This window comes from Enhydra lutris, unplaced genomic scaffold, assembly GCF_002288905.1.
Source record: "Enhydra lutris kenyoni isolate GAN:26980312 unplaced genomic scaffold, ASM228890v2 scaffoldscaffold30, whole genome shotgun sequence".
Lineage (NCBI taxonomy): Eukaryota > Metazoa > Chordata > Mammalia > Carnivora > Mustelidae > Enhydra > Enhydra lutris.
Window position 1 is genome coordinate 17,997,787 of NW_019154114.1, and position 20,055 is coordinate 18,017,841.

The 20,055-nt window shown below is 48.5% G+C and overlaps 1 protein-coding gene across 1 annotated transcript in view; it reads left to right on the forward strand.

The window, feature by feature from the left end:
* Positions 1 to 20,055, forward strand: part of LOC111152768 (cadherin 13) — a 991,753-nt gene that overhangs the window by 883,855 nt on the left and 87,843 nt on the right. Inside the window, exon 9 of the mRNA XM_022511391.1 lies at positions 15,896 to 16,078. Within this exon, the coding sequence (XP_022367099.1) occupies positions 15,896 to 16,078 (183 nt within the window). The remainder of the gene's footprint in view (positions 1 to 15,895; positions 16,079 to 20,055) is intronic.

Below are 20,055 nucleotides of genomic sequence, written 5' to 3' on the forward strand. Positions count from 1 at the left end.
GCTCGCTTCCTGCAACGGTGCGTGTGCCCGTGCACGTGTGCCTGCGCGTGTCACACCAAGTCCCTTCTGAGCCTCCCCAAAGCTGAACGGTCAAGGGACCGTGTTCCATTCGGAAGTTGCCGTTCTTGACAGAGGAATGGCAGTCGTGGGTTTTGCCATGTTCAGGGATCTCTGGAAGGTGAGCCCCCAGAATGGCCCATCTTGTCCCCCTCACCTGTGACATGCGAAGAAAAGCGCCACCCACAGTGGTGGGCGTTGGCAAGCTGATGTTTCTGCTGCGTGGCTGAGAGGGGCGCTAGAGCCAAAAAGGAAGAGATCTGGGGGCCCAGAAAAGGGAGCCACCCCCATTTCTGCCAGGGTCCCTGTTCCCCGGCCAAGGGCGGGCCACCGTCTGAGACGCGTCACGGACACGAAGTTCATATAAGGTGGGCAGTGAGGCTCCCCCCCACAAATTTTGGTTGACTCCCCGATTCACGACTGATATTCCCTCAAGGAGTAGTTTGGGTTCAGAACTGGGTAACGGCAACAAAATAGCGGGTGGTGGGGACCCTGGAAGCCCGCACCTGGGAAGGACCTTGGAAGGAAGACGTGGATGCCGTCCCCTAGACATTAGCTCACACCTGGCCGGATGCTCTTGGACTCACTCATGGATTTTCCCTATAAGGAGCCTGAGAGCAAACCGCACTCCCAGGGCCGTGAGAGCCCTGGGGACTCAGGGAGACTTCTAAGGGTCGCTTTTTTGGGGGGCTGGGGGTTGGGGTCCAAATTTGCCTAACGTGCGGATTTTAGAAACTGTTGCAAAAAGATTCGACTTCATGGTAGTGACTAGGGGCAATGCCAGGGCCCAGGACGTGCCAGTGTCTTTCCTGGGGGGTGACAGTGGTCACTGTCGCCCTCCGTCCTGGGCTTCACCACCCATCCTGGCTCTCCGTCTGATCCTGGCTCTCGGTGTGCCCAGTTGTTGTTGCTAGAAGTGATCAGACTGTAGGTCAGAACCGCAGGGTTTCTATTGATATGGAAATTTTTGTTCTCCTCGACTACCAACAAAGGCCCCTAGGAATGCTGATAAAATGCAGGAACACAGGGCACCTGGGTGGCTCAGTAGGTTAAGCCACTGCCTTCGGCTCAGGTCATGATCCCAGTGTCCTGGGATCGAGTCCCACATCGGGCTCTCTGCTCAGCAGGGAGCCTGCTTCCCTCTCTCTCTCTCTGCCTGCCTCTGTCTACTGTGATCTCTCTCTGTCAAATAAATAAAAAAAATCTTTAAAAAAAAATGCAGGAACACAGCTCTGGATTTGCCCAAATTTTCTTATTTAAAAAAAGCACCATCGAGACTTTAAACCACCCCTCCCCCATCTTCCGCTCTCCCTCCCCCTCTCCCCCCTTCTCCCACCCCCTTCTGTCTTTCCCTCTCCTCCCTCTTCCTCTTTACCTCCCCAGCTGGTTCCGCCTCTCTAGCACTTTTGCTCCTGCGAGCCTGTGTCTTCTGGACCGCCCCAGCCTCTCTCCCCTCCTCCTCCTTCTCTCCCCCACCCTCCTCCTCCCCCTCCCTCCCTCTTCCCTCTCCTCCTCCACCTGCCCCTATTTTTGTGTATCTCTTTCTTTCTCCCCTCTCTCCCCCTTAGCTTCTCTCCCTCCCGGGCTCTCTCCACACCACCTGGCAATTTCCACTGTCCCACCCTGTCACTTGGCAGAGAAAAGTCAAGCTGCAAATGGCACCTTTACTCAAAATCCCTGAACTCTCTGAGACTTCCTGTTTTCCATATTCAAATCCCAGCCCCCTTCCCCTCCTCATCACCCCCTGCGCCACTCAGGTGCAGCAGTCCAGGTAGCTGGAGCCACACCGGGAGGGGCCTGTTTTGTCTGCCCGGGGCAGTGGGCGGGGTGAGGGTCCCAGCCCCTGTTCAACAACCCAATAAGAATTCTTTTTTTTTTTTTTTTTTTTTTTTTTAAAGATTTTATTTATTTGACAGACAGATCACAAGTAGGCAGAGAGGCAGGCAGAGAGAGAGGGGGAAGCAGGCTCCCCGCAGAGCAGAGAGCCCGATGCGGGGCTCGATCCCAGGACCCTGGGATCATGACCTGAGCCGAAGGCAGAGGCTTTAACCCACTGAGCCACCCAGGCGCCCCCCCAATAAGAATTCTTAAACAGGATGTTTTCTCCATTCATTACATCTCAACATTGACCAGTTCCATCGTTCCTTGATTGCAAATACACGACCAATGCTTATTTCCATGGTCTGCAGCCCTCCCAGCAAACGTGGATATAGTGTTCAGTCCCAACCGCACAGTGGAGGGGGAGGGGAGGAAATGCAGGCCCCTCTTGGGGGGTGGTAGGGGGCAGAGTTGAGGCTGCTCCTTCTTTGTTGTGTTGCTTGGTTTCCATTGAAGGGTCTCCAACGCGTTTACAGACTTGAGAGGAGGGTAAGGGAGGCGGAACAAGCCTGAGGAGGAGCTGGGGGTGCTCCCCCTTCTCCGGAGGGAGCCAAGCCCTCCAGCCAGAGCACAGAGGGCACCAAGAGAGGATGCTGAGGGAGGACTACTGAGTTCATGGCCACCAGGTCCCTGGCCTCTCTGGCTTCCAGCGAGGACAGCTGTGGGCGGAAGGGCTTGGGAGCAACTTCTCAGTTGGACCAGGTGGCAGTAGGTTCTGGAAGCCAGCCAGCCTGACTCAGCTCCCTGTCACCTGGGTTCTGATTCCGGAGGTCTAGGGAGCGGCCCCGACTCTGCATTTTTAACCAGCTCCCGGGTGATGCCCAGGCACCTGGCCCGAGGCTCACACTTCCAGTCGAGAGGGTTTCAGGAGCGGGGAGAAGCCCTGGGCCCGCAGGCCATAACCCCTCGTTGCTGTGTAAGCTTGAGTCTGAGCACAGCTTCAACTGGACCAAGTGGAAAATGGCCCTCATTTTCTGGGGCCCCCCTGAGAACGCCCCTGGGGGGACAGGACCACCCCGTGGCAGGCCCGCCCGTCCGTCCTTGCGGCACAGCTACCACCCAGAGTCTGTGTGTGGTGCCGGAGTCCCCGGAGTCCCCTGGCCGCACACGGGCGTGAAGCATGTTGATTGAAAAGCGAGAGGCAGGCGAATGTCAGGAAGAATAGAAAGCAAGAAAAACTACCTTTCTTCTTTTATAAAAGGGATTATCCGTCGCTAATTCAGAAATTGTAGAGCAATGAAAACTACATCAATAATTTTCATAATAATTATAGTCTCCGGTTTTACCCTTGAATGTGTTCCTGGCAATGTCTGATTCAGTTACTCCAGAAAATGTTATCATGCTATTTCAGTGTTTTCCTCTGAGACTTCAATCTGGGGCCAGCGAGATGACAAATCTTGTCTTGGGGGACTGGTGGGCTGCCATTTAGAGGTGGATGGTCCTAGGGGACCCCTGGCCTGGTTGAGCTGGATGAGTGATTCTCAGCCAGGGAGGAGTTCACACGCGTGCACACACACCCCACGGGACGTGGCAGCGTCTGGATTTTGATGGTTGCGGTGTGGGCGCTCCTGGCATCCAGTGGGCAGAGGCCCAGGGGCTGCTGAGTGCCCCCTCCCGAACAAATCATCATCCAACCCAAAATGTCAATAGTGTTGCAGTTGAGAAACCATAAGTTAGATTGAAAATATGATCGGGGGTGCCTGGGTGGCTCAGTCGCTTAAGTGTCTGCCTTCGGCTCAGGTCATGATCCCGGGGTCCTGGGATCGAGTCCCATGTCGGGCTCCCTGCTCATTGAGGAACCTGCTTCTCCCTCTCCCTCTGCCTGTCGCTCCCCCTGCTTGTGTGCTCTCTCTATTGCTCTCCCTCTCTCTGTCAAACAAATAAAATCTTTAAAAGAGAGAGAGAGAGAAAGAAAGAAAATGCAATCAGGAAAAAAAGATACTTCTGATTCTAACTGGCACCAACTCTAAGTAGTTTATGTGAAAGGGAACTTTATATTGAAATACAATTGAGCAAGGCTAGGCTACTGTAACCAAAAATCTCCCCAAAGAGCCAAGTTAATTTCTTTGCTCACGTTCCTTACGACCATGTGCAGGGTAACAAACTTCATTTCTTTGCTCATTTCATCTGTGTTCATTGTAACAGGGCCTATGTGTCAGGCGTGCCTCTAGGCCTTTATAAATATTCTCACTTTATCATCGTTACAACCCAATGAGAGTATGTACCCTTATTATTTTTCATTTTGCAGATGAGAAAATCAAGACACAGAGAGGTTGTTTCTTGACCAAAGTTACACAGCCAACAGATGATAGGGCTCTCTGTGGCGTTAAACATGAGACACTTTGCTCGTTTGTCTCTGTCAGTGTGAGGGAAGGCCATTGAGCACCCTTGTCCCCTCACAGGCTTCCGTTGTCCCTCCATCCTGTATCAGAGCAGGGAAAGGACAGAGAATCACTTTCCTCATCCTGCATCTCTCATCCGGGCTGATTCCCAACTATCTCTTCTCCCTGTGGGACCGCGATGTTCTCCGAAACTCCATAAGCCACCTTTGGGAAGAAATTTGTGGATATGCCGATGGGAATTACAACTGGGCCCCTGGGGTCTATTTGAAGCACGAATCAATGGTCCAGACACAGAAGATGGATAGAGAGTGGTTGCTTCTGACTAAGACATTTGGGATTTAAATATAAATTAGAAGCTGTAAGTCAATTCCACATATGAATTTGTACAAATCCCTTGTAATGAAAGCAGACGGTTTCTCTTGTCCTTATTTGTGCTGGGGTGTTAGCATCCTGGGGTGTTAGCATCAGGAGCCTAACCAAGTGTGTCGATTTTCCCACAGCTCGGGAGATTAAAGACATACATTGTCTGGTTAGAACTGGCTGCCGGTGGCTTGTCAGGAGGAAGGCTCGCTCTCCACGAGCTCCAGGGGTCTGTGTCATGTCTCTGTTACCCTGTGAAGTACCCCGCGCAAAGTGGGAAGGAGGAGGCTGCTTCGAGTGGGTTGGCCAAAGGATTTGAAAGAAACAGGGCCCACATGGATACTTCTCCCTTCCCAAACCTAATACCATTCAACAGGGGAGGCCTTATTCTCAGGTATAGCCTCTCCCCACCCAAGGGACCAGGCGGCACTAGGTTCTGGAAGCCAGCCAGCAGGACAGACACAGCCCCGTGTGTTTGAAAGGGGGAGCGTAAGATCTACACACATGTTGACAAGTGACTTCAGTCCACACCTCTGACAACATGGAGTTAGCACGCGTCCCAGTTCCTCCACATCCAGCTGTCTACCCGGGAGAAGGAAAACCCAAGTCCACGCCAGACCTTGTATGTGAACATTCACGGCGGCATTAGTCATCATGGCCAGAAAAAGGGAATAACCCACGTGTTGATCAGGGGACGAAGGGGTCTACGAACTGTGGTCTGTCCGTACAGTGGGGTAGCATTCAACCATAAAAAGGAATGGAGTCCTGATGTCTGCTGTGACACGGACAAGCCTTGAAAGCACTCAGCTCAGTGCAAGAAGCCAGACCCACAAGGCCGCCTGTCACCTGATTCCATTTGCACGAAATGTAACGGCAAATCGTGGCGATAGCAGATTTGTAGCTGTTAGGGGCCAGATGGAGGGGAATGGGCTAACTACTAATGGGTACCAGATTCCTGTTCGAGATGCTGAAAACCATGACCTTCAGGCACTAGCCCTGTGATCTCATTGGCAAATCTATGTATTCCACTGCTCCCCTTAGTACCTCCGATGACCCCACGTAGAGCCAAGTGTAGAAGGAAGAGTTCTCAAGGTTTTCCACCAGTGGCGTCCTCTGGCTCCCACGATGGGGTCTTCATCTGTTAGGACTCACTGTGAGCTGGAGGAGATCATGAAGCTCTTCTTAACCCCTGATCATAATACCAGGAGGGGACCTGAGAGTCATCTCAAGCAGCTGTGCTCAGTGAGATCATGTGGGGGACCTCTGAGACATATCAATGCCTGGGCTTCACCCTAGGAAATCCTGTGAATGCGGGCCCCCGGGTCATCCACTGTTTCTAAGGGTTTGTAAGCAATTCTGATATGTAATGAGTGTTAAGAACCTAGCGCTCTAGTCCAATGCACTATATCTCAGAGAGTCAGACTGGGACTCAGAGACATTATCAGATTTACCCACGAATTCAAGGTAGGCCCAAAAGTGCCCCCACTTCACCAAAGTTCCCACGCTTACACATTTGCAGAATTGCATCAACCCAATCCCAAAGCCTTTGGAGCCCACCGTGCTGCTGCTCCTGAAAAAGAAAAGTCATTCTTCATCCAGATTCCAATGTCTGCGGTTGGATGCATATCTCCACAGAAAATCTCTCTGCTTCTCAAAATTAAACTTTCCAATTATCTCATCAGATGTACGAATGCGTTTTGCTTTCTCTTTCATTTTTTTAAAGAGAGAAACTCTAGTGAGGGAGAGATGCTACTGTCAGGTGGAGTAATGTGTCCACACCTGGCATTCAGAAAAGGAAGGATGTGGGCCTCTTGGCTCCTTGATTTTAATTTTCTCTCTTTATCTGATGTAATATTTATTATGCGAATTCCCAAAGGCAGTGATGTGCAAACTTCTTTCTACAGCAAAACATTTTTTTTTTTTCAGGCAAAATCTTGAGCAGGAACTCTAACTCCAAACAGACCAAACATGATGCAGGTTGTTTAAATCTTACTGTTTCAGGGGTTGGGGGGGGGGGGGGACCTGGTCCATTGGAAGGACTCCCGTACCATCCCTCAAACGTCCTTGATTCCCAGGAACACAGTTTGACAACCACCCCTCAACTGCATTAGTTTCCGGTCGGTCTTCAGTGGCTTTGTTTCCCCATCATTTTGTTCCGTGGAGGAAAAGGCACATTTAGTTACACGAGCATCTTCTTCCTGAAAACTCACTGCTTCACTCGCGCGCGTGGATGTGTGTGTTTGGCAGATTGGAGGGGCTTCCGCAAGCAAGATCACGGTGGGGGGAAGAAATGGGCATTAGCAGGTGCCTTGCCAGGCCCCCAGAGAGCAGGCCTGGCTGGGCATTGTCCTTGAAAGTCATTGACTCATGGGGCACCTGTGTGGCTCAGTGGGTTAAGCCTCTGCCTTCAGCTCAGGTCATGGTCTCAGGGTCCTGGGATCGAGCCCTGTGTCAGGCTCTCTGCTCAGCTAGGAGTCTGCTTCCTCCTCTCTCTCTCTCTCTCTCTCTGCCTGCCTCTCTGCCTACTTGTGATCTCTGTCTATCAAATAAATAAATAAAATCTTTTAAAAAAAAAAAAAAAGTCATTGGCTCAGCCCCTCCAATGTGCTGCAACACGAGGCAGCTCCTTATGGGGAATGCACCGACACAGAGACGTATGCACGGGGCGGGAAAGGGGAATGACCCCCACAGGGGGTTCAGGGAATACCGTCTCCTTCCCTTGCCCACTGGCCCATTGCCCTGCCCCTGTACAGCCAGAAAGCCGGGAACGCTCGGTCCTTCCTCCTGATAGAAGGGGACCCACAGACGGCAGTCCCCCAGGCACGGAGCTCTCCTTCCAGCCCGGGGCTTCTCTGGGGGGTTGGGTCACACCAACCTGGGGCATCTTTGCCTTGCCCCCACCCCCAGATCGAGAACCACATTGCCTGGGATGCCAGGGAATCTTGGAGACTGCTCTTGGCTCGGTTGCTGGGCTGTTGGTCCCTTATCATTGTTGAACCATTTACACTTCTTCACCGGCCTGAACGTTGAACTGAGAAAACGCTGACAACACAGTGGGGGGGTCTAATGGGCCCCTTTATAGCTGTCCTTTCCCAGAGCGGGTAGGTACTCTCTCTCTCCAGAACAGAGAGAACATGCAAATGCTTTTATCAAAGTATCTGGCACAAAAGAAAAGCAGTAATTATCAGAAGAAATTAATGTTAGTTGGATCAAGAAAGGACTTTGATTATGTTTTCTTAAAAAGAGCCTTTATCTTTTAGAGCCACGCGGTGACATATTTACAGATACAATGATACGTCTGGGATTTGTGCCAGATGATACAGGAATGGGGAGATGAGGGTATGTAGCTGAAGCACAGAGGGGCACGAGCTGAAAATCTCTAAAGCCTGATGGTGGGCACGAGGGGCTCTTTATTCTGGCTGCTTTAATAAATGTTTGAAATTCTCCATAGCAAAGGGAAAAAAGATCCTTGAGGAGACATCTGTGGGACCCAAATCTTCATCAAAAAGGCCACATTTACTTGCTGAGAATGGCAGACATCCGCCAGAGCCAGTTTCCTCAGGGCTGCATTAGGAGCAGAAACCCACTCAAAGTGGCTGGTGAAGATGGGACCATTGTTGACAGGCCCAGAAGCATCCAGCAGACAAGGGGTGTAGGGAACCTTGTGGGCATGGGGGCGGGGCTGGAAAACCAGTGGGAGACCAAGGATGATTCCCCATCTGTCTTTTGTCTTTTGAGTGCCCTGGGATCTCTCCATTTTTCTCTCATTGTGTCCATTCTTTTGCCTCTCTCTGCATCTAGTCATAGGTGTCCGAGGGACCAAAAAAAAAAAAAAAAAAAAAGTCACCCCATGCTCAGCTACTCAGAAACTTAGGGTCTCTGATTATAACCTCTATTTCTCTGAGTTCACACTCGTAGAGAATCACCTTGATTGTTCCTGTGGCAGACAATGGATTGGTCACCTGTGAGTCAGGCACACGCCTGGGTCCATTCAGCTCTGGCTAAGGAAGCTGGGATCCCATGACACAAATGGCCTTCTAGAGCAGTCTTCTCAACAGGGGCTGGGATCTTCTTTTAGGATCCTCAGAAAAGGAACACTGACCACCAGCACGTAGAGCTCTATTGTTTTTGCCATCCGAACTACAGTTCGTTCACTTGTCTTTTTCTCCGTGAGATGAGAGACGACATGGCCGCTATTCTCAGTCACATGTACAGGGACATCATCTTCTTTTAGGTATTTATTTCATAGATAAAAATAATAAAATAAATAAAAATAAAAATAATAAAAATAAAAAATAAAAATGGTCCCAAAATGGGGCACCTGGGTGGCTCAGTAGGTTAAGTGTCCAACTCTTGGTTTCGGCTCAGGTCATGATCTCACAGCTCCTAGGATCAAGGAGCGTGAAGCCTGCTTAGGGTTCTTTCTCTCTTCCTCTCCCTCTGCACCCCCCACCCTCCACTCACACATGCATGTGCTCATGTGTGCTCGCACTCCCTCAAAACAAAACAAAACAAAAACAAAATTTAATGTCTATTTATAGTGCTCTCACCTTATGAAAGATTAGAGACAAAAACCTCATTCTCCTGAAGCTCACAGCTGGGAGGCGCATGCCCCAAGCTGTCTCTGCTTGAGAGGACAGGGAAGTAAGTCTCTGATCATAGTTGCTGGGACCCAGGGCTCTAGCATCGGATTTACTTCTCACTGTGTGAATTGTCTTCCGTGAGTGTTGAAAACCAAAGTTCTGGCACCACTGCTCGTCTTCAAAGAGAAAGGGGTATTTAGAGGTGACAGAATTTTAACCAAGTGGAGAAAAGAGTCCAATATAGCAATGTCTGGGGCCATTATGGTCTGGTGGGCTCCTGTATGTTCTCCTCCCATCTTGGTTCTGTAGTCATTTTGGGGCCTCTCGATGCATGTCCTGTTGGGACATGGCTAGGGAAGGACTCAGTAGGTCCAGTTCTTGAGGGCTGGCTGAAGGTTTTCAGCCAAGGACCTTCAGAGACCCATGTGGTTCTCTGTTGTTAATCATTTCTTAGACATAAAGTCTTCTTTAAAATACTAAATGAACTTTTATTAAAACTCCGTGTACTGGGGCTGCCTGGGTGACTCAGTGGGTTAAGCCTCTGCCTTCAGCTCAGGTCCTGATCTCAGGGTTCTGGGATCAAGTCCCACATCAGGCTCTCTGCTAGGCAGGGAGCCTGCCTCCTCCTCTCTCTCTCTCTCTACTTGTGATCTCTCTCTCTGTCAAATAAATAAAATCTTTAAAAAAAAAAAACTCCGTGTACTTGTTAAAATTTTTATTTAAATATTATGTATATTCTATTATGTGAACTTCACATACATAATTATATTTTGTATTTTTGTATTATTTTATGTACTTAAAGTATTTTATGTATTACATAGATATATAGTGCTCATATACATTAACTGTAAGGTGAATTAAAATGTCCCCGTATGTTTTCTTTTAAAACCTTTGCAGTTTTACCTTCCACATGTTGTGTATGGTGTGAGGTAGGGATCAAGATTCATCGTTCTTTCCATATGGCCATCCAAATAATCCACCACCATTTATTGAAATGACCATTAGCTGGAAATTAGATCATGTGCAAATGTAAAAGCATCTGTAATTGGCTACAGGTGCAGCTTTGGATGTGTGACAGTGGAGAAATGGTAGAAAACAATATGGTTGGATATGTCATGGGTCAACAAAACATATAAAGAAAGGGGGTGAGTGGGAGGAAATGTGTCAGTCTACTGAGCTCCAAGCCCCCGAGGGGAGAGAATAGTGTCTCTTTCATTTACTGCTATATTTCCTGCCTCTGGTGGACTCCTCGGCATGCAGTAGACCCTTAAAGGATATTTACTAGAAGGAGTTCTTTCATTTTTCTATATCCTGGGGTGAATCCTAATCGTAGATAGAGGAAACCAGATACCTAATACAGCCATCCCTTCTAAATGTGGGTGCTATAGGTTAACATCATTTGCCTTGGCAATGAAGGTCCTGTTGTTAGAGAAAAATCAGGGATAAGCAAGGATATGAGTGTCAGATATACATAACTGAAAAGAGAAGAGCTTTCTGACACCAATTGCAAGTATCTTTGTGGATTATACGTTAAAAGGCAGACCATAAGTACAGAAAGGGTCACAAGAATTTGAGCCATACCCTCAATTTACTAGTAAGAATTTCATACGGTACAAAACAAATCCCATCATCAACATCCTCACTAACAAATGCTGAGTCCTTACCCTATACCAGGCAATGTACCAAGATCCTTGAACATAATATCATATTCTTAGCAATCACAGTCTCTACCCATTAGGCTATCAGCAAAAGATCAGCTTTTTCCAATGAGCTCTATCCTTTATGTAAATATAGACTCATAAAATTATTTGCAAGTTAAATGTCTGATGATCTGCCCTGAATGCTTTTAACCTCACAAAGAGAAATTCAAGTTTATAAAACTTTTGGGGAATTTATCGTTTAATTTCCCAAAGCCAGGGCCCAAATAATTAGATCAAACTTGTCAAGTTCACCATCTATGAAACATCGTGGCTGACAGTTCATGAACCTGGAATCCAGTTGTCAAACATGCAAGCATGTAGATGTCCAGTCCCTTAAAGTCACACACTGTCACTTCTTTCCCACCTATGGCTTTCTACCCTGCTGATTATTATTTCAAATTTCAGGTTAACCTTAACCTAAAACCAACCATTTGCTCAATGAGGAAGAGAATTTATTCTTGGTGTAAAATAAAATGGAAACCCCTCTTCCCCCTGGTGATGGATGACCTTTCTGGAAGGTCCAGGCATTCTCTTCCTAAAGGTCCATCACATAACTCACCCCGTGTTCTCAAAGAAAGCAGAAGGAAATACTCAGTTCTGAATACAAGGGAGAGGTCTAATGAGCCTCAGTATGTCCCAAGCCAGTCACCCACACTGATTATGTAAAAATACGTTTTGCGTCTGGTATTTGATTTGCCACACAGTTTAACAGAAAAGTGACTTTATCTATTTTTTCCAATTAAAGGAACTAAACAATCAATAATTCCTCCTGCTCTGGTATGCTAAATTAATGTCTGTCTGTTGTTTTTAAATCACAAAGTGAGCATTGCTATCGAAATATAAAATGGTACTATTTCATTTTAATCTATTTAATTTTCCATCTTGAATTACATAATGGGGTTAAAACATTGAATAGAATTAATAGAATGAGTATTTAATTAAGCAATAATGAGTTTCTAAATGGATGCTCAAGGAAACTGGCTTTGTAGTTTATGCAAGAATCAGATAATGGTCTTAACAAAGACTATAATAATTGTGTTGAATGTTTTCTATATTTAAAGATTTTTTTTTTCTGAATTCTCTCAAGAGTAGATTTAAACATAACCCAGTTTCTTGACTAGACTCCACTTTACTTTCAAGGTAAATTCCAAATGCCTTTCTGTGACCCCCAAAGTGCTGCCTGACCTGACTCTATCCTCCTCTGGAGCCCAATGGCAAACAATTCTCTCCAGCCCTTCCCTGCACTCCAGCCACACCCACCTTCCCTCGGTTCTACAAATGTAACGTGCTCCCTCCACCACTGGCCCCTTATTAACTCCCCATCTGCTTTCAGTTCTCAGGGAATTCCTCCCTAATGGCTCTCCCCAGACTGGGCACCCAGACCCTCTCACCACTCCCCTTTCAAGCAACAGGCTCAGTGTTACTTTTTTCCCAACATTTAGCACAGTTTTATAATCATACATGTGCTGTGTCTATTTTGTTTTCTAGCATATCCCTAGAATTTAGACTATATCATGCTTGGCACATAGAAGCCACTCACCCAATAATTGTTGGCTATCTGTGTGTCTGGAAGATGGATGGATAGATGGAAGGAAGGAAGATAAATGGATGGATGGGTGAATGGATAGAGAATGATGGATAGATGAATAGATAAATAGATGGGTAGATGGAAAATGGATGGATGGGTAGATGATGGAGGATGGATGGATGGATGGGTGGTTGGTTGGATAGATGGTTGGATGGATGGATGGATGGTTGGGTGGATGGATGGTTGGATGGACGACAGATGGATGGATGGATGTGTGGATGGATGGATGGGTGGGTTAATAGATAATGGATGGATGGATGGATAAATGCAGGGATGGAGAATGGATGGATGGATGGATGATAGATGGAAGGCAGATAAATGGATAGATGGATGGATAGATGTGGGATGGAGGGTGGATAAGGAACAGATGGAAAATGATGGGTGGGGATTGGATGATGGATGGGTGGATGATGGATGGGTGGGTGGATGGTAGGTAAATGTAGCTGTGGACGTATTACTCCATCTAAGGATGCATCAGGCCACAATACATACTGTGAGAATTCCAAAAACAATCCTACGTTATTCCCTTAGGAGTCATTTGCTCACACACTAAAAGGGTCTTCTATGCCAGCCCCTATGGTAGGTGCCACAGACACTTTAAAAAAAAAGTGTCCTGGGAAAAGCTGCACAGATTTTTCCCACTTAGACCTGGCCTAAATATTAATTTTACAAATCCACCCATCCATCCACCCATTCCTCTATCCATCCATCAGATCTTCATGTGTCCAGCGCTGTGCTACGTACTGGGGATCAGAGATGAGTCACCCATAAGGTGCCAGAAGCACAGTGGTGAGGGTCCTAAAACCAGAACAAGAACTTTCAGGGTCAAAGAAAATTTTAATTTTTTTCCCTCATATCAGGAAAAAACAAATAAAAGAAAAATTTAAAAACCTGTGAAAATCTATTCCAGTAGGAAGGGCCAATGAAGGTAAAAGTACCTAAGATCCATGAATGTCATAAGGCGGCTGTGCTACTGATGTCCTGGAGAACAAGGGAGATCAGTCCATCCCTGCCCTTCTGGAACATCCAGCATGTGCCAGGGTCAGGCATCAGTCAGCCAGCAGGTCCCTCTTACTGCTCCCGTAGAGCTGCAGCCCTCACATGTCCTCTCCATCCCGGCCTTTGATGCCAGGTCCCACCTCCCATATTTAAGACCACAGACTCATTCGACAAATATTTACTGGGTCCCCTCGCTGCACCTACCGTCGTGTGAGGGGCCGGAGAGAAAGCTGTGGACAAGACAGCCCTCACTGAGCCTCCAGCCCCCTCCAATCATGATGTGTTCTGTGTCTTCACCTGCAACATGACCCCCGTCCACTCTGACAAAGCAGCCCCTCACCTCGGTCCTGGGTGTACCTGCGCCTGTATCAGATGGATGGATGGCAGCATCCTCCAGTCCCGGCCCTCCCCGTGCCTGCATCATTGCCCCCCTGGTGTCCCAAGGTACAGGTGTCAGACGAGACACGAGGACAGGTCATGAGCTGAGGTCTGGTGTGATCAGTGGCTAGACCACAGCAGGGGTGAAGGGGGGGCCTCAGCGATGGGGGTCTTGAGTAATAGAACTTATTATAAGCGGAGATAACAGGAATCTAGGAGGCACGGATTTGACCTTTGGTTCACTGAACGACTCTGGACTTTCCTTCCTTCTCTGTGCCTCTTTCTTCATCCATATCTGGAGAGATTAGATAGCCTCATGGGCACGCGGCCGACAGATGGGGTTGATCCCAGTGTTCCTTCCCGCTGAGCCACGGATCCCCCACAGGCCCTCAGCACGGAGCTCAGACAGCCTCTCTCAACACTGACACCTCCTTCCCGTTCTTGACCTTGGACTCTGTCATGCTTCTGTCAACTGAACTGCATACTAGAATTACCGGGGCAGGTTAAGAAAATCCTTAATCTCAGACCTTACCTCCAAACCCACTGAATTAGAATAGGGCCCAGTTATTTAAAAAAAAAAAAAAAAAGAGGGGGTTCTCGAAGACAGTCCAATGTGCAGACAGGGCTGAGAACCACATCTAGATTTAAGCTTAGGAATTCCCTGATTTTTGTGGGAAAGAGAGGAAGCTAGAAGAGAGGACTACTTAGGAATCAGGTCAACAATGTCGCCGGAAGCCCTGTCTGTGTGACAGCATCCTCCCCGTCCCTCCCTGCTCTAGCTGCTTCCCATCCTGCCATCAGGTTCCAAGAATTTCCCAGCATCCCTTTCACAGAAAGGAAACAACCCACCCAGGTTTGCTGAGGTGTGGTAGACAAATTAGTTCCCGTCCCCGCCCCAGCCCCCCAAGGCATCAAGATTAAGGCCTATGATTAATGATTTGCAAGTCAATTAATCAACCACTGCTTTTGAAACCCCATTTCTCAAATTACTTCTCTTTGAACACAAGGGCTTTCTGACATCGCCTCACTGTCTCGAGACTCCCTTTCCTACTAATTGAAATTCCAAGATATTTCTTCTTCTTGTCAGTTTATTGGTATTACTTGTTTGTAAAATATTTGCAAACAGATTACTATTCACCTGTAGTGTGTCAGAGGTGAGCACTAAAACAATACTTTATGCTTCCAGCTCAAAGGAATGTGCTGATGGTAGCTCACGAAATTATCTATGGGAAAGCTGATTTTTCATTTATTGATTTATTTTCACCACACCTACTTGCAACAAGTATTGGAGATGTATTACAATAAAAACACAGGTACAACAAGGCTCCAAACAACTGATTTATATGTTTCCTTGGAAAATGGGTTTTTTAAGTCCTCCTTGTTGTGGGGAAGAGGTGGCACGGATGAAATCAACTCTCTTCTTTAGAGGAGATGGTGCAACTAAGCAGAGTCCGTGGAGTCAACCCCAGGTTTCAGCTCCGGTCCCTCCGCCTGCAAGGGAGGAGCCCTGGGTCCCCAGTGACCTTGTTGTTTAAGATCAGCGAAGTCGCAAGAACAAAGACACAAAAAATTGTATAAAGGCTCCCATTCTGTAGAAGTCTATTTCTTTTTCAACAACGGCTCATGATAGGTGAGGGGACCCAGGACCCACATTCTTACCCCTGTGGCCGCACCCTGCCCTTGGGTCCTGGGGTTGTCTGTGTGTAGACAGATGGAAAGAGAGGCACCGAGAAGGGCTAGCTGCTCCCAGCCGCCAAGCATCATTTCCGGCCACATTCAGTAGAAGAGAAGGCAGTCTCCCGGCCTCAGCTCCACACAGGGAAGGCCAAGGGGAGGAATGGACCATCTGCCAGCTCGGCTGGGCACGGCAGCATAACTCTCCTGCACTGTTCACTGTGAAACGAGGGGATGTGGGTCACAGACCCACTATCGGGCCTGTGGGAAAGGCTCAGTAAAGGGTCGATGCTGTTTTTACCAAATAGTGACCGTAACCACTTGCTCTGTGTACAGTTTCAAGCCACTGTGGAGGAAGGAGCCGTGGGGGTTATCGTCAACTTGACAGTCGAGGACAAGGACGACCCCGCCACAGGCGCATGGAGGGCTGCCTACACCATCATCAACGGAAATCCGGGCCAGAGCTTCGAGATCCACACCAACCCTCAGACCAACGAGGGGATGCTGTCTGTTGTCAAAGTAAGGACGCTTCCCCTGCTCCTCCCTCCTCACCAGACAGAGGGTCTCCACCCTGGGGAAGGTCAAGGAGAAGGCAGCCCTAGTCTCCTCCTCCTGGGGTTGAAAAAGAAAAAGGCTCAGGGCTTAAGGGTGTATTTATATCCTCACGGCCACAAAACCAACCTGTTTCACAGGTTCTAGGAAACTCAAACATATGTGTAACCTTAAAAAGAAACCAAGTTAATTTTTAAATGAGATTTTCCATATGATTGATACTGAATTATCTAAGATATGCAAAACAGGACATGCAAAGGTTTTTCTAAAGATCTCTGATCAAAAATGTGGATCATTACTTGTCTTTTTAGTCAATCTGAGCAGAGACCTGGTTATTCTCTTAAAAACAGAAGATAGGGGCGCCTGGGTGGCTCAGAGGGTTAAAGCCTCTGCCTTCGGCTCAGGTCATGATCCCAGAGTCCTGGGATTGAGCCCCGCATCCGGCTCTCTGCTGGGCAGGGAGCCTGCTTCCTCCTCTCTCTCTGCCAGCCTTTTTGCCTACTTGTGATCTCTGTCTGTCACATGAATAAACAAATCTTTAAAAAAAAACAAACAACAACAACAACAAAAAAACAGGAGATAAACAGCAACTGGCCCTTGGAGCCCAAGTCCTGTCCTGGGGCTGCCATCACAAATGACCACACCCTCGGTGGCCTTAGGCTATGCAGACTTACAGTCTCTTATCTAAATTTTGGAGGCCAGAGCTCCAAAATCAGCTTCACAGGGCGAAGTTTGGCAGCCCCCCCTTGGAGGCTCTAAGGGACCAGCCCTGTCCTTATCTTCCCCAGCGGCTGGAGGCCACCCACCTTCCTTGGCCTGTGGCCCTTTCTCATATCTCTAGGACAAAGGCAGCATTATTCTATTTTTCTCTGTTCCTGTCTCCTATTTCTTCCTTTGACTTCCTTGCCTCCTTCCTTTAAGGACCCCTGTGACTCCAGTGATCCACATGTATAATCCAGGATCCTCCCCCCATGAGGTCCTGAGCTCACTCACATCTGTGAAGTCCCTTTTGTCCCATAAGGTTCCAGGGATCTTCTGGGGGTCATACTGGGAGGTCCTTATTGTGCAGGGTCCCATACAAATTTCCACAGCCTTCCCTGAGGGCATTCATTAGGAATGTCCTCAGGTCAACTAAGAGAATACCAGGCTGATAGTGGCTTAAATAATAAAGAGAATTTAGTGATTTCCATAAGTAGATGAAGATAGGTCCGTCTAGGATTGGCTGGCAGCTCTAGGGGTCAGAGAACCAGCAGGGGGCTCTGTAAATGCTTCTGGCTTTTTTCCTCGTGGACACAAAGTGGCTGCCAAAGCCCTGGGCATCACATCTTCTCTCTGTGTTCTAAGGCAGGTAGCAAGAAGGCAGCCAGGCAAACACGAGAGAGTGCTCTTAAGTGCCCTCTCCTCTCCTCAGGGAAGGAAATATCTTTTCCAGTGGTTTCTCAGATAATTTCCCATGAAGTATTATTGGCCAGATAACACGGGCCCATCCCAGCTGCAAGGAAGGGTAGGAAGTACAAATCTGGCTTTTGGGGCCTCCGCAGGAAGAAATGGGTAGGGGAGCACCGGGTGGGCATGGTCACTGGGCAATGAGCTGTTGTGCCCTAACCAGTTAGCAGTGAGCATACCGAAGAATGAGCAAAAATTACCAAAAAAAAATGAGCAAAAAGAAGAATGAGCAAAAATCACCAAAAAAAAAAAAAAAAAAAAAAGCAAAAATTACAAAAGTGTGGCTCCCAGGGAAGTCCCTCCTCCCTGCAGGACCAAATCGTAACAGTTCTGGAAAGCAAGTACCTCTTTCCTCTTTAAAACCTTCTGCTCAGCAATGCTCTTAGTTGCTTTGTAAACCTATTCCAAAACTGTCAGAGAGTTACCCTTTCCACTGGACATAATCTACCTTGCATCTTAAGTGTATTATCTCTTCTGTCCCTGAAGGAGATGGAAATATCCAGAAAGCCTTGATCCCCAAACCCATAATAGGCTTGCAAATCACTGTTGGATCACTTTCAAACCCTCCCTCTTCCAGACAGCAAACCCCAGGTTCTTTACGCTTCCGTGTGGGCTGGCCTTCCTAGCCTATAAAGACTCCATGACGCTTGTCCACACCCTCAGTTGACACTTGGTGAAATAGTAATTAGGTGGAATCTCTGGAACTTTATCAGAAGAGTTTCCAATTTCCTCCCCTCCCTGACCTAGAGACCCTGCATCACACAGATCACATCACTAAAGTCATATGCCCCAGATGAGGGAGGGCCTCTTCAGCCAGCGTGAGCCAGGGCAACGTCCGGGAGGAGAGAGCCACGTTGCACCAGCTCCCGGTGGCCTGCCCAGGGAAACCCACGGCTGGAATTATTATAGCCAGGCACAGTGCAGGTGGGAACGAGCGCTCAAGCAGCCCTGCCCTCCAGAAAGACACTGTATGACTCACTGCCCCTCTGCCCTCCCTCTGTGCACTGGTCACTAATCAAACCCATCGAGGCCAGTGTGGCGCCCAGGGGATGTCAGTTCTCCTTCCTTTCTCATCACACTCTCCGGGCCAAAGCATGGCTCAGTGCTGTTTATTAGCTGTGTGACTGTGACTGAGTTACTCAACCTCTCTGAGCCTGTTCCCTCATGGAGGAAAGGGGACTAAAAACGCCTGCTATTATGACATAAAGTGAGGACCGGGTGCATTGATGTTCACAGAGCCCTCCTAGCACACAGTAGGTGCACCGTAAGGGATAAATAATGTCGTGGGATGGAATGAAGGGCAGTGGTGAAAACCAGACATGTTGTGGGGGTCGGGGAGCCATGGGTGAACCCCACCAGTATGGATTGAACTGTGTCCCCCAAGAAAAGATATTTTGAAGTCCTTACCCCCGGCCCTCCTGAATGTGGCCATATTTGCAAATAGAGTCACTGCAGATGTGATTAGTTGAGGTCATGGTGGAGAGGGTGAGCCCCCCCTCCAGCAGGACCGTATTCGTGTGAGGAGATGACAGGGACACTCAGGGATGGGGCTGTATGGCCACGGAGGAAGAGATGGGAGTAGGGTGACTGCAGGCCATGGAACCCCGGGGAGAGGCAGGGAAGTTCCCCCCAAAGTTCTCAGAGCCAGCACAGCCCCATTCCCATTTGATTTTGTGCTTTCTGGTCTCCAGGACTGTGAAACAGTTGATTTCTGTATTATTAAGCTACACAGTCCTTCATCAGGCAGCCCTAGGAAACTAATGCACCACCAGGGCTTCTGACTAGGTGGGAGCAGACACTCCCAGAGCCCTGAGTGCTGGCTCCCAGCCTCTATCTTCCCAGCAGAACAGCACACCGAAGGGAATGCAGGCCAAGCTCTGCCCGCTGGAGAGAGCCTGCAGCCGGCACCTGACTGCAGAGGGAGGCAAAGGCCACCCACCGCCCTGAGATGGGACTGATCTGGCAATCAGGGAAAGTTCCAGAGCTCCCCTGGCACTGGGCCGCAGCTGGACTCCAGCAGAGACCACACCCTGCTCCCTTCTTCTTCTGAGAAGGCACGCCAGTACATCGTGCTCCAAATCCCTGCCTCAGGCTCTGCTTCCAGACTTGGCGGGAGTCTCAGGGAACCTATCATACACACACTATCATACACACACACACACACCCCATCATACACACATTCGCTCACATACATGCACATGCACATCTGACATGTAAAAACACACATGTGTGTGTTTACTATATGGGCACACGTGTACGGATCCAACAGAAATGTACACAGTTGTACCTACCATGTAAAGAAACACGCATTTTAGCCATACTATGTAAAGGTCATGTGTAAATAAGCCAGACACTTCCTCTGGGGACCCCGATCTTCTCTCCCTGCCTGAGTCTGGGTCTGCCTCACTCCGTGCAGCAAGTGGCCCAACCCTCCCACTCACCGTGTCAGCCTCAACTCCAGGCCCAAATTCTGCTGTTCCAAGTCCCGTGGAGCTCAC